Source organism: Octopus bimaculoides, chromosome 11 (assembly GCF_046866305.1).
Source record: "Octopus bimaculoides isolate indiv1 chromosome 11, ASM4686630v1, whole genome shotgun sequence".
NCBI lineage: Eukaryota > Metazoa > Mollusca > Cephalopoda > Octopoda > Octopodidae > Octopus > Octopus bimaculoides.
Genome location: NC_142938.1, coordinates 44,992,184 through 45,011,087, shown reverse-complemented (window position 1 = coordinate 45,011,087; position 18,904 = coordinate 44,992,184). Strand labels below are relative to the sequence as shown.

Sequence of the window (18,904 nt, the reverse complement as noted above, 5' to 3'; positions counted from 1 at the left end):
TTGCTACATATCTTACTAGAAAAAACCGTTGGAAAATCTGTTTTGCCACATGAACCTATAACATCACTATATTTGGCAGCAAAACTGAATGGTATCATAATTGTTTTGGTGTTTTCAACCCTAGCCTCAGGCCAACCCAAGTCCTGTAAGTGAAATTTGATGGGCAAAAACTGTGCAAAATCTCCTCTGGTTGTTCCATATTATGGGATGGAGTACTTTATCTGTTACCCATTTTAGTACCACCATCTGGCTTTTGGCTGCCTTTAGTTTTACTGTTGCAAGTAGTCTAACCAGGTTTCTAGTTTGAGAAAAATTCAAATTCTTGATGCACTGCTTTCTACTGTAGCAACCCATGTGTCCTAGTTGCTTTCTCCCCTTCTCTCCCACCAGTGTTGGAGGTTTTACAAAAGGTTATAGGAGTTGCACTTCCTCCATAACAAAGAAAAGAAATTAAATAATCATTAAATCACTGCTATAGAAGCAATATTCAAATATTGCTTCTAAAGCAGTGATTTAATGATTCTTTGGCTTTCTGATTGCAACAAGCTCACATCCAAATATAATAGTGTCTTGTAAAAATCTTTTTAGACTCTCAGTATCATGTGTAAAATATAAAATTGAAGATGTGGTAGTCACAATCCATATCTTTTGAGAACTAATTTATGCATGTAATAAGTAGTTGTCTGTTTGTTGTGGTTCCATTAGCCATCAGCTGGTAAACTTGCTGTTTGATTTAAATTAGCCACTACAGAACCATAGTCTTAACATAAACAGTTCATAAGCAACATTAAACTACTAGATTAAGAACTTAGCCCTCAAACAGCATCAGCCCTTTTGAAGCTTTCTTTGTGAAGGATCTCTTATAACAGAATCAGATGAGAAAAGAAATGGTTTTTCTACTATGGTTTTTCTCACTCTGCCAACTTATTCATTATTTTGTAACTTACACGAGTGATAGATTCATTTTCATAAAGAAATTCCTTTGAGATTCTAAACTATGTTTCATAGATTCAAATTTCTCGGACTGCAACTTTCCAGAATATTTAGAATGTGTTGAGAGATGTTTTGCTTCATAGTGACAACAAATATTGTATCTTTCATTACAACAACACTTTCGTTGCATATCAGGCAACTAGCTTTCTGGTCATTTGTTTCCACAAAGAAGTACTTTTCTCCCCATTCTTTATTGAAAATGCGACATTCATCATCAACCTTTCTCTTCTTAGTAGCCATAACGATGGGTGAAGAAAAAACAAAAGCAGTCTTAGGCCTCAGCGTCAGATATTCTCATTTTAATTGTAATCACTAATAACTGACTAGCCCGAGGCATACATGATGTACTGTAGTAATTATTATGGCGCGTGAAATACATAGTGCATGATGTGACTGACTCAGTATACATACGACAGGCATAATCTAAGTAGTGTAAGAAGCAGTATAAAAGCATGTTTGTTTTATTCAGCATACGACAGTGGGCCAGACAAATTGATGTCGCGGGCCATAGTTTGGTGACCCATGTCATAGGCCAACCAAGGCTTTGTGAGTGAATTTGGAAGATACAATGTTATTCTGAGAGCAGAATAACACTGATAAAAATAATAGCTTTCCTTTTCTCAACTACTGCAAAAATAATTCTCCCTTACATTTATACACAACTGTACTTTAGCACTGTTAAACAAGCTATATTGGTAAATAATAATTGCTTGACATTATTTATATTTGACGAATATTTGTCCTCATCTTGTTTGTTGTTAATGTTTTGACTGATATACCCTCCAGCCTTCATCAGGTGTCTTGGGGAAATTTCAAACCTGTGTTCTCATTCCTATGGGTTTTTTTCGATATTATTATTATTATTATTATTATTATTATTGTTCAGGTCACTGCTTGGAATCAAACTTGGAATCTTGGTGTTAGTAGCTGCGCTCTTAACTACTATGCCATATAGAACAGGAATAATTGATTGAATTACAGTATTCTTTTGAAGATCTGGTGTTTATGCAATCACCAGTGTAATGATTTCTGTATAACCTTCTAATATTTGCAAGTGTAAGGATTACATAATTTATGATGTCATAAAAACATAAAATAATTCTGTTTTATTCTGCCGTCAGATATACAAGCTGTCAGTTATTCAAATGTATATAATATCAAACCAAAATCACAGGACAAATAATGTTTAATACTGGATTGAAATTTGGCTACACATGGAATTCTAAGTATCAGTTAACTGTTATACTACTTCATTCAAAATAACACTACTTCTATCTATTATATATATATATATATATATATATATATATATATATATATGTATATATATATATATATATATATATATATGTATATATATATATATATATATATATATATATATATATATATATATACTAGCTGAGGTACCCAGTAAAAAATTACCATTAATAAGATGTCTGTTTATAGCCATGAAACATTTTTTGTCAAATTTCAACATTTTCCAAAAAGATTAAAATCTATATTAATGGGTGGGACCAATTTGACTTTGAAAAAATGAGCAGAGTCTGGTAGCGAACCTGTGCTGTCATTTTGGTGCATGTGCGTAAAATGGTGAAATTTTATGCTTTGGGGCAGATTTCGTCAAATTGATGTCATGACAGCTAGTGTGCAAAATGCTTAAATTTTGCTTGAGAAATAAAATGGTCTTACCTAATCAAATCCTGAAACACTGGGGAATTAAAACAATGAATTAAAATAGTAAGTTTTAGCAAATCAAAACAATTCCCATTACAATGAAGAATTAGCAAATGCTTAATAGATTACTGTTAATAAGCTGTCTGTTGAAGTTACAGTGGCTAGTGTGAAAAATGCTGAAATTTTACAATTTTTAAAAAATCAATTTTTAAAAAATTGCAAGTATGTAAGTGACCACATGGGCATAAGCTCTACACACGTCAAGTTTCATCAAGGTCTGTTGGATAGTGTCGGAGGAGTTAAAGTAACAAATTCACAAACACACAAACTTGCCATTTATTATTACAGATATATATATATTGTTTATAATTAGTGACTGAAGCAGCATTAATACTGAATAGCCATCTGTACATTTAAGCCAGAATACTGCAGTATCTATCTTGAAAAAGTATCTTGTATAGACATGTAGTCTATACAAGTCTACTGTGCTTCTTAGAACTATATGTTTCCATAAATTTAAATAATATTTTTTCATCATTTTAATACTTTTTCATGCTTACATAGATCTAACGAAAATTGTTATGCCAGATACTCTTCGTATCAAATATTTCCCCTAATCCTTCAAACAATGACTAGCTTATTGGTTGGACATGCTTTCACAAAGGATACCATTAGTTTGATAGTGGCTTAAGAATTAGCATGCATGTGTCAACACAAGATGAAAGACAAAACACACACACAAAAGCACACAAACAGGCATCTTATAATTTCCATTTACCAAACTCCCCTCATTGGTGGGTATTGAAGACATCAGCAGAGAACATCCATGCAGTAGGAACAAACACATAACCACATAGCCATACCTGCATATATATGTGTACGTATGTGTGTATACATATATTGCATTATAATAAATGCACAGACATAGTTATGTAGTTAAGTTGGTTTCACAAGCATGTAGTCCCAGTTTGATCCCACTGCCCAACAAACTGAGCAACCATCTTCAAATGCAGCCTACAATTAACTAACATCTTGAAAAATGCACAAAGAAAACACATGCATGTAAGTATTTTTATTTCTGTGTTCATGTTTATGGTTGTTAAACCAAGAGTAGTATCAAAAAACTTGACTTTGTGATTTAATAAATATCAATCAATGAAATTCAAACAAGTAAGTACTAAAATTGATAAAATTATCTTAAAAGCAGGCTCCCAGCCATCTGCAAACCTGATCACTGAAAGCAATAAAATAATACACATGCATGTATGTGTGCATGTGTGTAGCAGCATATTTTATATTATCAGAAGTATTGTATACTCTGAGGTTGCAACAGTTTAATTACACCTTTATTCTTCATTAGTTTTTTTCCCCAAATTTTTCCATGTTTTTCCATGCAAAATGACAGAATTTTGATATGTTATATCTTTTATTGTTGATGTCTTCCAGAAGTGCTAACATTGTTTCCTACTATTTTAATTCTTTTTAATGATTACAACACCATTGACCATTCAAAAAAAAAAAAAAAAAAAAATCACTGATTAAAGTGAAAATCTATTTTAAACTTTATTTCATTTGACTTTATGAAATCACGTCAGACTCTGTCTTGAAGTATTTCAAAATAAAATTGGTAAAAAAATACAAAAAAAAAAAAAGACTAAATTTTCTGGCTATAAACCTGACATTTTGTCAAACAATTTTAAAGGATAGTGTTCTTTGTATTGATTAACATGCATTTTCATTTCCATTCTCTGTTTTTGAATATGATCTGGAACCACATCATAGACATCATCAAACATTGACTCTGGGTTACACTTCTTTCGTGCTTCTGCTTTTGAGAACGCTTCCAGTACCTGAAAATAGCAACAAATTTTTTGAATTTCACAAATAAACTGTGGCAATCATTATATTTGTTACCCCTTATACCTTATTATTTTCACTGATTAACAGAGGTTAACAGAGTTTGTATATAACAGATCATACTGCAAAGCAAATGAGTTATAAATTACTTCATAGAGAGAACACTAGTTTATTAATTGCAAGTCTTGCTCTCACAATCTTCAATATTTTTATATGCAGAAATAGGATTAGATTTTCATAGCAAATGTGGGTATTTCAAATAATTAGGACAACTGGTTTCATAACTGCATGTTCTTACAACTAATCACTTTAGAATAAATAAATAGAGCTCATTATTGACAAAGCATACTGAGGCAAGACAGGTTATGTGCATTACCAGCAACATAAGAAAATAGTTCTACAATGGTCCATGACCATATTGGCCCCTAGTTGAGAACCTTAATAACATAGTCATTGTGTCACAAGTATAATTATTAAAGAATAATGGTCATAATATATATATTTTTTTTTACAGATAAGATCAACTATCCATGTGTGTATGCACACAGTCAAAGTTATTTTACTAAACAAATATTTTAGCTCTTTTTCTCTATACATATTCATCCACATATATGCGTATGTGTATATAAATATATATCTTATAGTAAAAATAGATACATAAGGGTGGAAAACCACAGGAACAATACCCGTCTTTATGTATTGTTATATTAACAATACATAATTATACAAAAATTACAGCTTAGGCTGTCAAAAATGATGGTATAAAGATAGTTTATATCCTTATCCAATTTCTTTTAAAGTATGATCATTTAAATATATTCTTTATGCCTTCTCCCTGGCATTATAAGTCTATGAGTGAAATTATCAATCCTTTATTAATAATCACTAACTTATAATAATCTGACATGAAATTTCGTCTGTCTGCTTTGGATGCATAACTCTAAGGATTATTTAATCTCTTATACATATTCTTTATTTTCAAGACAACTGTAGGGAATTTCAGTTTGGCAGCTTAACCAGTTTCATTTCCTCTGAGTCACGTCATGAAGGGTGTGTTTATGCTTTGGGCATTTTGAAGATGCCTCTCTTTCATTACCTTTTGGAAAGTGAACTAGTTGATATTCAAGAAAGTGAACTAGTTTGGAAAGTGAACAAGTTGATATTCAAGATGTATTTTAAGACAAATCACAGCAAATGATCTATCATACCTTTTGCATTACACACCACTTCCAGAGCCCTGGCATGACAACCATTTATATACTGCACAATTTTATAATAGATAAAAAAAGTCACTAATGTTTTTGCATCTGTGTACATTCATATCCTTATATAAGAACTTGAAAATGTATTTCACAGTTACAGAAGAGAAAATTTCAATACTAGTGTAACAGTCGTATTTGGATGAGAAATATCAGTTGTAAGGTACCACATTTCAGTTACCAACTTGACAAATTAGGCTGAAGTGCTTTCCTTGTACATTAGCTGTTGTATCATATCTGAAGTCTTTAGGAAACTTAAGAGCAATTAGGTTCTTTTCCATACAGGAACAGAATAAATGCTTCTACACAATAGTATAGATCATCATCATTTCAACATATGCTTTTCCATGCTTACATGGGGTGGATTTTTTATGTGAAGATGCCATGTTTCCAAGTCAGGTAATAATTCTCCTTGGTTGGACATGTTTTCTTGAAAGATTGGAAATGAAGGACACTGCTAGTATGATAGTGATGCTCATTTACAACAATCATGCAATGTCAAGACAAGGAGACATTATACACAAACACAGAACTGTAACTGTAGACCTTACTCAAGGTACCACATAGTGGAACTGAACTCATAACTATATAGTTGGAGTGCAAACTTCTTAACTGTACTACCATACCTGTACTTATAATTTGATTTAATAACCAAGAAGCAACATCACAACTATTGCTTACAATTATACAGTGAAAATAAGGATTGTGTTGCAGATGTAATTCACATGACTTCTGCAATGAACATTAGATTTCCACAATATTAGGAAAATAAAATTTCCTAAAGACTCACATATGTTACAATCACAGATAGCAAGAGACAACTTGAAAAAGTGAAGACAACAAAAATCCATTCTTACTCTCTTTCTTGTAATACGTTTCCATGACTTCTCCTTATCATCATTCCATAAACCTCGAGAGACAATATGGGCTCTTAGTCTAGCAATAGGATGATCTTCTTTATCCCAATAGTTTACCTCATCAACTGACCGGTAGGCTGAGCTATCATCTGATGTGCTGTGGTGACCAATACTGAAAGATAAATGATTAAAGCATGACAACTAATAAACTTCAAAATCATTGGCAAAAAATTAAGAAAAATATTTGACTCTACATGTGTAGTGAACCTTTTATTTACTATTTTACTGCATATGAAAACACTTATTTTGGTGGGTACTACCGACACTCTTGTCATAGTGGGAAAACTACAAGAGAAGTTTTATTCTAGCTTAGCTTCTCTATCAAGCTCCTTGTTGACTGCTTAGTAAAAGAAAGAGTAAAATATCTGATGATGAAGTTACAAAAATACTTACAAAGTGATGGTGAAAATGAAAATGGTAATGCAGCTGTAATGATGATTACGATGGTCAATATGAGAATGTGATGATAATGAAATGAAAATGAAGACAATGACAGTAACAGTGAAAGTGGCATTAATTGAGAATTAATGATAATGATGACATCAATAAAGACATCACTTAGGTTCAGAAACTATAACAACTATAATTAAGATATCAGAATTATCCCCATCTACTCTACAGACAATAAACTATAATTAGTTTATGACTTACCGATAAGTCATAGCTTCAATTAAGACTGGTCTCATTTCATTTAGACACACATTGCGAGCAGCTTTTGTTGCATTGTATACAGCAAATACATCATTGCCATCAACACGCACAGTTGCCATTCCATAACCAGGGCCTCGAGATGCTATACAAATATTAATTATTATAATGTACAATTAGATGAACATGATATTTTATAAAACACAGATTAACTTTTTGTTTATTGAACTGAAGAATATTTCAGCAGCACATCTGTCTCCTTCAGGTTCAAAATAAGACAAGAATAATGAAAAATGAAAAAAACTGTAAGTTCAGTGAAGTCAGAATATTTTCAAAGAATGTGTATTTTATGGTGTCTGTCATACAGTTGTCTTCAAAGCATCATCAAAGTAGTATTATGCCTGATGTCATACCTATGCCTATTAAATCTTTTTGCTTAATTTTTCTTTTTGTGTAACCAACATAAATTAAGTTGTGTTTGGGAGTTGTTACAGGTCCCACTTTCTGCATAAATTATATTTCTTTTAGAATTTGTGATGGAGTTGACCTGACTCAAGGTGCTGCATAATGAATAGGGCTTACCTCTCCTGCAACTGTTTTTAAGGGTTCCGCATTCAGAAACTCCAATGGAATTTTCCTTTATTATCAGAAGTACTAGTTAATATTTGTCTTACATTTTTGTTATGTCAAAAAGCAACAGTAGGTAGATGAAGAAATATTTCTTTGAATCAAAGCTACTTCTGTGAAATGATGACTGTCAGGCAATACTTTTGAATTGACCCCAAAATCTCAGTGCCAGTTAACTAAAAGAATTTGATCAAAAATTTTACCACTATAATTAGGCATGAAAGTCTGACATTCATTAATTTTAGCTGTGTCATTTGCAATTTCCTTTAATCATGATTCACTAAAACCCCATATGACATTTCCAATAATCTATGTCAGAACAAATCAATTTTATTCGCAAAAGTGGGATTTTGAATTTGACAATCATATGGTGTGAATGATCAGAATTGTGGTGAAAACACAAGTGGGTTTTCAAAATAGTTCAGTCACTATTTGGCCTTCTGAAAACTACTTTTTTGTTCAAAATATCAACACTAGTTTTGAAAAACTGGATGAGAATTTTGTGTTCAACTTAAAACCTGAGTTTTGTGCAAAGCTGTCACAGTAATGTAAAAATCCAACTAGACAATCCTTCAAAAAAAAAAAAAAAAAGATGTTATCAATGGGCATAGGTATGATGTTGAGCACAATAACAGTACTTTAAGGGAACTTGCCAAGCATTTTACATCAAACAATTGTACCTTTGGTGAACCTTTAAAGTACACATTTTCAGAAAATATTCTGAATTCACTAAACTTTCAGTCCTTAAAATACATGAAAATAAATATATTTGCAAGTTACTAGCAGCACACATTGAGAAGGGATAAACAAAAATACAACAGAGTTCCATCAGATTAGACAAACTTTTTGATTAAGAGTTCTCTTCCATTTTCTTTACTTCTAGTCGTGAACAAGGCAAACATCTTTTTTGTCAAGGAAGGAACACAGGATAATCAAGTTGAATTTTTGTATTTCTCATTGTTCATTATTCTTGTCTTATATTGAACCTGAAGATGTCAGGCATACTGTTGAAATATTGCTCAGTTCAATAAACAAACTCAATCTGTGTTTTATTACATAATGTATTCTTCAAATTGTGTATTTATCTTCATGAAAGGTTACAATCTTCATCAATTAATAATAACAACATTATAATTAATTTTGAAGTTTGGCACAAGGCCATAGATTGATAGGAGAGGAGTTTAGTTGATTGAATTTATCCCAGTACATTACTGATAATTATTTTTTATTGATTCCTGAAGGAATTTAGTCCAATGCCTTGCAATGTCTGCCAAATAATAATGATTTCTTGCATAGGCACCAAGCTTCAGATAGTGATGAAGAAATGAAATTATGTGATATTCATGTTATTCTCTCTGTCAGGTAATAAAGTAAACTGAATTTAATCTATTAAAAAGGAAATAGTAAAGCATTTACCAATTCCATCTCCTCGATACTGGTCCCTGGTTGGTGTTGAAATAGCATAACCATTATTTCGACTGAAAAGAGAAATGAAATATTCTTTATTCCATAAAACATTATAAAAACAAAAAAAATGCACACACATTTTTCTCACTTTTATATTTGTTTGCTGATGTTTGCAGGAGTTCCTCAGCACAGCATCTCTCTATTTGCTGGTCATCTTTTTCATAAGGTTCAGCCTCCCAAAATCTTTAACCACTTCTTTTCATATCTACTTTAGTCTTTCTCTCTCACAGGTTCCTTCTACTTGGGTTAATTGGCACTTTTTTTGTTCTTATATCCAGTGATACCACACGTCTGTATTAGCTTACTAAGTGTACTGGTGTAAGCTATGGACATATAAGAGGTGCAGCAATATCAAAGGAAGATTAACTGAGAAGATAGTTTTTGTGTGGCAAATGCTCAGGGGCACACTGAAAATGTGCAGAAAACAGTTTCCATCACATTCCAGGGGAAAAAACAAGTAGTTGATAGGTTCCATTACCTAGGTGACCAAATCAGTAGCGGGGCTGGCTGCTCTGAGACTGTAGCTGCTAGAATAAGAATAGCCTGGGCAAAGTTCAGAGAGCTCCTACCTCTGCTGGTGACAGGGCCTCTTGCTCAGAGTAAAAGATAAACTGTATGACATGTGTACGAACAGCCATACTACATGGCAGTGAAACTTGGAACATGACTGCTGAGGACATATGTAAGCTTGCAAAGAATGAAGCTAGTATGCTTCGCTGGATGTGTAATGTTAGTGTGCATACACGAAAGAGTGTAAGCACCTTGAAAGAAAAGTTGAACATAAGAAGCATCAGATGTGGTGTGCAAGAGAGACAATTGCGCTGGTATAGTCATGTGTTGCGAATGGATGAGGATAGCTGTGTGAAAAAGTGTTGCATCCTAGCAGTAGAGGGAACCTGTGGAAGAGGCAGACCCAGAAAGACCCTAACCCTTCAAATGTTGGGCCTCACTGAGGTGATGACGGGTAACTGAGACCTTTAGAGATATGCTGTACTTGAGAAGACCTGGCAAACCAAGTGAGACTGTAACCGTGGCCTATGCCAGTGCAGCATAACCAACCCATTTAAGAGTACCTTTCAATCATTGGGCAATAAACTGTGTTTGCGAAGACCTCTTGAGGTAAGTGAAGTTGTTGTCGTGGTTGATGACAGTACTGCCTAATTGACACGTAAAAGCACCATTCGAGCATGGATGATGCCAGTACCACCTAACTGGCCCTCGTGCCAGTGGCACATAAAAAGCACCCACTACACTCTCGGAGTGGTTGGCATTAGGAAGGGCATCCAGCTGCAGAAACATTGCCAGATTGGATAGGAGCTGGTGCAGCCTTCTGGCTCACCAGCCCTCAATCAAACTGTTCAACCCATGCCAGCATGGAAAGTGGACATTAAATGATGACGAGGATGATGATGAGCATAATGGAAAGCATAACATTGTTCTAAGTGAAATGAAAGCATGACATATTTAGTGTGTTAGATGAGTCACTCTCAGCCAGTCAGTGAGCTATCTCTGTATCAGAACTGACTGCAATTATGCAACAACATAGTGCTAATGACAAAGGATACCATTACATATTAAATTGTATATTCTAGGTTTATAAAGTTATCAAATTGAAAAAAAATGTCTTTCATTTCCTGTAATGGAATTTATTGCTTAATGATACCAGCCAAACAATCTCAGTAAATTCAAATTTAAAAAAAAATTAATGGAAGCAATAAATCTTGGAGCTTTGCAGCAGAACTTACCAGAAGAATATCACAGGACAATCTAAAGTAGAAGCAAAATTGAATGCAGCATGAGCATCTCCTTCTGAAGCAGCACCTTCACCAAAATAGCAAATAACACACTTACCATTCTGTGCACGTTTGTAAGCATAAGCTGCACCAGAAGCTGTAAATAGAACAGGAATGGAAAATAACATAAAGGAATTTTGGAAGGGCTCATTACAAAAATTATAATAATAATACTTTAATAATTATGATAAAAATGTAGAGCTTTTGATTCAAAGTTCAGGAGTTAAAATTGTGTTGTGCCTTGATATAGCTTTTTTTTTTTTTTGAAGGAAGAAGACAAAAAGATAGCAGCTACAAAGTCAAATGGTCAGCTTTAGAAAAGACACAACACTTTAGAATATGTTCTAACATGAGCCACTGAAGAGAGTTCCTGTGTTTCCCCTAAATCACATACATATTAAAAAAAAAAAAGGTTAATTGAAACAAATCACTTGAAGAATATTCAGAATGAGGTCGAGATCAAATCATCGAAAGTCAGAGCAGACAGTGAAACATTGTTTAATTGAAGAAGAGTTGGAACAAGGTAGTGTAATGTAACCTTAAAAATGCAAGGTTAGTAAAAGTAGTTGAAAGATTGGCCAAGAAAAAAGAAAATTTTAATAAGTTAAACTTTAGATCTGTGCAAAAATTGTTAAAGCTCATCATCATCATTATTTAACGTCCGATTTCCATGCTGGCACGGGTTGAACAGTTTTACTGAAAACTGGTAAGCTGGCATGCTGTATCAGGTTCCAATCTGATCTGGCAAGGTTTCTACAGCTTGATGCCCTTCATAATGCCAAGACACTCTGAGAGTGTAGTGGGTGTTTCTTTATGTGCCACTGGCATGGGTGAAATTGACAGCATTACTGATCCCTCAATCCCAAACCAGTACAAAATAAAGTCCTACACACACACACACACACACACACACACACACACACACACACACACAAAAAAAACCTATGATAATAATGCAATTGTCTCAAGAAAAATTTGGATCAGAAGACAGAAATTTTCCATTTGATTAAACAAACCTTGTGGCATTTGTGTGGCTAAAGTTGAGGATATAGTAACAAAGTTAAGGTTCTTAGAGCCGTAATGGACTGGCATTTGTCTTCCTCTTCCAACATCTTCATTATTGCCATAGCATTGGTTCATGAACTCATCTAACTGAAAGCCTCTCCATAGCAACACACCTTTTAAATAAAAAAAATTAGTTTTTATGAAGTATAAATACTATGGGAAATAATAATCTAAAGAAACCAATGTTTCATGACACAACTACAGATGGTAAATGAGAAACAAGAATTTAAATATTAAAAGCATATAAGGTGCAGATATGGCTTATAGTTAAAAAGTTTGTTATGTAACAATGCTATTTAAGGTTCAGTCACACTGCATGGCACATTGAGCAAATGTCTTCTACAATAGCCCTGGGTCAACCAAAGTGGATTAAGTAGACAGAAACAAAAAGAAACTTGTCACATGTATGAGTGAGTGAGTTCATATTCCCTTTTGTCTTTATCTTCACACGTGTTCACAGGTTGTAAACAATGGCTTTGCTGTGGACAGTACTGTTTGCTTGCAGTCCACCATGAAAACAGGTTTGGGTTTCTGGATTGCAGGCAGAAACAGATACTTTCTTAGAAATAAGTCAATTTTCATTAACCTTTCAGTAAAATTCATATATAGAAACAATACCATTTACATAGTAAATATCTTTATTTGTTTGAACCATAAAGTACTCTTTTCATTTATACTTATGTTTTGAGAAACAAGCTCTGACAGACTTGAGATTTTTTTTTAAATGCTTGTTGTATTCCATCCATTCATTTTCTCCACACACTATTCCTGGAAGTATCACAGGGGTTTGGGTGGTGCCTGTCAGAAGCAACCATCATTACACTTTCTGGATGGGTTCCCAAAACTATGGATATTATCCAACCATCCCGTTCTTGGTCTATCTATCCCTTGGTTTCCTGCTGGTTGGCTCAGCTTGAAGAATGTCTTGTGATTCTTTCCTGCAACATTCTAATTACATGTCCATAGTATCAGAGCTGTGATCTCTCAGTGCAGAGAAGTAACAGTTCAACCTGGAGAGGATCCTTGATCTCTGAGCTATGCACCCTGCTGAGTAACATTAATCCAGAGACCCTTTTGGAGGAACTATATTTCGGCCACTTGTATTCACAATCATACTCCTTTGGTTGTTACCCAACATTGTATTTGTCTCATATATTCATTTCTTCTTTGTTCATATTGGTAATTAATTTTTAGCATAATTAAACTAGAACAAGCCTCTTAATTCTACTGCATATTATATAGCATCTTATACTTTTTGAAAACCTATTTTGCATCAGTGTGAACATTTGAGTTTATACATTTAGAATACCCTCTTCCACTGCTAATTAGGTCACTAAGGTCATGAAACAATCTACAATCTCAAGGGAACAACCTTGGGAATTCAAGAAAATCTATTTCTTATGTGTTCTTACTGTTTATTACTCTTGCACATCTATCAAATACAAAATCTACTTTCTCTTTTAAACTTCCTGTGATACCACTTTACCTCTGTACTGAGTGCACTATATGGAAGTTCTGTCTATATGAAATTTCTATCTTTTCTATATATCAAGCAAGGCCATTTTCCTGAAAGGAGTACAGTCCTGTGTGAGAACAAAAAATTTTGATCTTCAGACATACCTGCTTCCCGATACTGAGCAAATACCAAATCACCAGGATCAAGAGCTGCAGCTGACCCAATGTGAGTGCCCTCTTCTCCATAGTTAGTCATGTAGAATGAAATTCTGCCTTGTCTTTGAGAATCATAGAGCACTCGGTCCATAGTGTTCAGCAATGTCATGTCATGGTACATCTTTAACACTGTGTCATCATCCAACTGCAGAAAATCACAAATCAAAAGATAAAAACATTTTAAAAAATTGAACACACAAACCTTGGGAAAAAATAACAAAAAATAATAATTATAAACGACAAATTGTTTAATACAATTCAAAACAATACACTTGCTCATGCCATGTAATAATTTTGTAGTAATCCTTCCTAGCACCAGCATCTGAAGATTATACATAACTGGCATGCAGAGTATCATTATTTCAATGTAGTTAGGTCTCTTTAGATTTGGCATTGCTAAGGGGCATACAATTTCTGATCTGATGATTTGGCTGTGTGGTAAGTAGCTTGCTTACCAACCACATGGTTCCAGCACCTTGAGCAAATGTCTTCTACTATAACCTCAGGCTGATCAAAGCCTTCTGAGTGGATGTGGCAGACGGAAACTGAAAGAAGCTCGTCATATACATGTATGTGTGTGTGTTTGTCACCCCCCCACCCCACAGTGCTTGACAACCAATTCTGGTGTGTTTACGTCCCTGTAACTTAGCAGCTCACCAAAAGAACCAATAGGATAAGTACTAAGTTTCCAAAGAATAAGTCCTGGGCTCCATTTGCTAGACTACAGGTGGTGCTCCAGCATGGCCACAGTCAAATGACTGAAACAAGTAAAAGAATAAAAGAATGTAGTAGTTCTACAAGTTCTGACAACATATGAAACAATGATTATGTAATATAGTTAATGAATTATTTTCATAAAAGATTTTACTGTAAAATAATTGCAATATTAAAATAAAGTTCTACTAAGATATTTAATCATAAAATATTTCATAATAAAACAAAAAAATTTTTCTATGGAATTAATTCATGCTTAACAGTCAGCACAGTAATTTCCAGTCACCTTTGATGAATAACACCCTTGCTGCTAAGCCATAAAAACAAAAAATGTAATATTAAAACAAAAGCAATTAGCAGCAGCTCTCCACTGGTTAAAATGGTCATCTACTAATCCAATCTTCACAATTTTATATCAAACTATACCACTGGAATTGAGTCTTTTGATGAAAGTATTATTTTTCAAAACAAAAAAATAAAGAGAATAAATATACTATAGGTGGCAGTGTGGTTGAGAAGCTTGCTTCCCAATCATGTGATCTTGGATTCACAGATTCACTCCTACTGTATGGTACCTTGGGCAAGTGTCTTCTATAGCCTTGGGTCAAACAAAGCCTTTTGAGTAGATTTGGTAAATAGAAACTGAAAGAAGTTTGAATATATATATATATAAATATGTATTTGTATATATATATCTATGTGTGTGTCTTTGTCCTTATGACAACCAGTGTTGTTTTGTTTATGTCCTTGTAACTTAGCAGTTCAGCAAAAGGGACTGACAGAATAAGTTTCAGGCATAAAAAGAAAAATAAGTATTGGGTCACTTTGTTGAACTAAACCCTTCAAGGCAATGCCCCAGCATTGTGACAGTCCAAAAACCGAAACAAGGTAAGAATACAAACTAGCCTACTTTTTAAAAATTCTGATATTCATTGCAGTTAAATTCTGCACAGATATCAATGTCAGTAAACTCACTTTTGATCCTTTTTAAATCCCATGTTATTTAGTAAATTAGATGTTTTCAAAGGTTTGTTAGTGTTGTACACTTACATCGGTTCTGTCAACCCCACTAACCATTCAATGTAATTAACAGCACTCTATGGCACCAACAACTGGTTATGTTGGGTATATTAGATCTCCACCACTAGACCTTTATTTCATTGTCAACTAAGTTGGTACAAACATTAAGGTGAGAATATCAGAACTGATATTTTCATTACTTACTTAAGTACTTACAGTGTTGTTGTTCAAATCCCATAAAGTTATAAATCAACCTTAGACATTTAGTCATTGATAAAATACCAAATTAACATAAGGACTGAGAAATGACTTAAACAAGGGATTACCAAACTGACTAGATGATTGATGGGTACTTCATAATTACAAGTTCAAATCCTGTCAAAATGTTTCTAGATAAATAACATAGAAAGAGGAATATTTCAAAAAGAAACTATATTTCTACAACTCCATTTGTAAATTAACTTTTGGCCTCCAATAAATAAATAAATTGGAATATGGGAAAATTATGGTTATTATCATCATCATCTAATGTCCGTCTTCCATACTGGCATGGGTTGGATGGTTTGACAGGAACCGGCAAGGTAGAAGACTACACTAGGCTACAGTGACTGTTTTGGCAGGGTTTTTACAGCTAGATGCCCTTCCTGACACCAACCACTCCATATAGTGAAGTGACAGCTTTTTACATGGCACCAGCACAGGCAAGGTCAGTTTTGGCATGGTTTTTACAGCTGGATGCCCTTCCAAATGCCAACCACTTCACAGTGTGGACTGGATGCTTTTTACATGGTATTAGCACTGGCAGGGTCACCAAGTAACTTGCAAGACAAGGAATTTTGAGAGGGAAGGGGTTATTGGAGGAGGTGATTTTGTGTCAAATGATGAACGATTAGAGTGTGACAAAGAGACAGAAAGGCAGAAACAAGTCTTGCTATAGAGGAGGTACATGGCCAAGATGAAAAAAATAAGTTTCTTTGGGTATTTAGTTTGTTTTAACCGTTATAATTAATTTTTATGTAAAAAAAAAAAAAATAAAAGAAAGATAAGTGATCTTACTTGGGGATCTTGATCCTTTTGGATAACTTCTCCTTTTTTATTCATTACCCTGTAGACAGGAATACCATCGTACATGTCAGATCTTAAGAATTCAAGTGCAGGTGTATAGGTTGAACGGGAGCCAGGAAAAACAGGCCGATCTTCTTCAAAATGATTCAACGCCTGAGATTTTGAAAATAAAAATAAGAGAAGAAATAATTTTCTATTTAGGTATCTGTCAATCTCTATGAAAAAAAAAAAAAAAAACACATTGTCAATTCGATTAAATCTCTTTTACCTTTTGTTTCAGTCACTGGACTGCATCCATGCTGGTACACCACCTTGAAGGGTTTAGTTGAACAAATCAACCCCAGTCTTATTTTGGCTGGTACTTATTCTATTGCTCTCTTTTGCTAAACCAGTGAGTTACAGGGATGTAAACAAACCAACACCAGTTGTCAAGCAGCAATGACACACACAAACACACACACACACACACACACATACATACACAAACAAGTTTCTTTCAGTTTTCATCAGCCAAATCCACTCACAAGGGCTAGGATGACCAAAGCTATAGTAGAAGATATTTGCTCAAGGTGCCATGCAGTGGGACTGAACCCAGAATCATATGGTTGGGAAGCAAGTTTCTTATCACACAGCCACACCTGTGTCTATACATAAATGATTTTTATATTAACAATTTTGGAGAGATAAAGAGTAATGTTGTTCATTTTGGGATTCAAATAACAGAATGCCATAAAGCAGTTAGTCGTTTCAAAGATGAGCAAAATTTCCAATGTACCACTATTGTTTCTGAGTACCAGTAAAACTATTGCAAGTGATTAATAATAATTCTTTCTAATATAGGCACAAGACCTATATTAGGTCTTGTGGAAGAGGGTTACACCTTGTGGGGAGAGGGTTAGTTGATTACATCGATCAAGTGTTCAACTGGTACTTATTTATCAACTCTAAAAGGATGAAAGGCAAAGTCAGCCTTGGCAGCATTTGAACTCAGAACATAAAGATGGACAAAATGTCACATGCATTTTGCCTGGTAATGATTTCAAATTTTGGCATAAGGCCAGCAATTTCAGGAGAGGGGGTAAGTTGGTTACATTGACCCCAGTGCTCAACAGGTGCTTATTTTATGACCCTGAAAGGATGAAAGGTAAGTCAACAATGGAAGAATTTGAATTCAGAATATAAAGATGGATGAAATGCTGCTAAGCATTTTTCCGAGCATACTAACAATTCTGCCAGATTGCCACAATAATAATAATAACGGGTTCTATTTTAAGTACAAGGCCAACAATTTTTTATGGAATAGGTGGGGTTAGTTGATACCATTGATCTCAGGACTTGACTGGTACTTTATCAACCCTCGAGAGGTGAAAAGCAAAGTTGATCTCAGTAGGATTTGAACTCAAAATGTATGGTCAAAGAAATACCACAAGGCATTTTGTCTGACATTCTAACAATCTGCCAGTTTGCTACCTTGGTTGCTGATTTAAACACAAGAACAACAATTTTAAATGCAGAAGGTTAATCAATGCCACTAGGTAAGGTAAAGTTACTTTCTCAAGTCATATTGACTCATAAGGGTTGGTTTCCCAGTTTCATGGCATATATATTCCCTACCTGGTGTTCTTATAGCTGAATCACTACCAGAAATAAAGAAGAAGTTTCAGATATGGAAGCAAGGTCTTGAATCGAAAGGCCTTAGGGTTAACCTAGCAAAAACCAAAGTCTTAGTACGTAGGAAGGCAGACAAATCACAAGTCCATTCAGGTAGATGGCCCTGCTCAATCTGTAGAAAAGGTGTAGGTAGTAACTCTGTAAGGTGCAATATCAGAGGAAGGTTAACAGGGAAAATAGCTTTTGTGTGTGATAGATGCACAAGTACAATAAACACCAAAAATGTACAGAAAATAGACTCCATCAACTGCCATGGGGATAAGCTAGAGGTAGTAGATAGCTTCCGTTATATAGGTGATCAAGTTAGTAGTGGAGGTGGATACTCTGAGAGTGTAGCTGTTGGAATAAGATTAGGCTGGGCAAAGTTTAGAGAGCTCCCGCCTCTGCTGGCAACAAAGGGCCTTTCTCTAAGAATGAAAGGCAGATTGCCTGTGTGCAAACAGCTATGCTACATAGCAGT

General features: G+C 34.3%; 1 protein-coding gene across 3 annotated transcripts in view; it reads right to left on the bottom strand.

Annotated features, from left to right (window-relative positions):
• Window positions 1–3,727: 3,727 nt before the first annotated feature.
• The window catches only part of LOC106879837 (2-oxoisovalerate dehydrogenase subunit alpha, mitochondrial), a 34,688-nt gene continuing 19,511 nt past the window's right edge, over window positions 3,728–18,904 (bottom strand). For all 3 annotated transcript variants that reach the window (XM_089359930.1, XM_014929542.3, XM_052971768.2), the window contains exons 2-9: window positions 16,765–16,926; window positions 13,924–14,119; window positions 12,255–12,416; window positions 11,191–11,335; window positions 9,395–9,456; window positions 7,355–7,496; window positions 6,644–6,815; window positions 3,728–4,520 (exon numbers count right to left, since the gene is read on the bottom strand). In XM_089359930.1, coding sequence (XP_089216056.1) covers window positions 4,338–4,520; window positions 6,644–6,815; window positions 7,355–7,496; window positions 9,395–9,456; window positions 11,191–11,335; window positions 12,255–12,416; window positions 13,924–14,119; window positions 16,765–16,839 — 1,137 coding nt within the window. In that variant the 5' untranslated portion in view covers window positions 16,840–16,926 and the 3' untranslated portion in view covers window positions 3,728–4,337. The remainder of the gene's footprint in view (window positions 4,521–6,643; window positions 6,816–7,354; window positions 7,497–9,394; window positions 9,457–11,190; window positions 11,336–12,254; window positions 12,417–13,923; window positions 14,120–16,764; window positions 16,927–18,904) is intronic.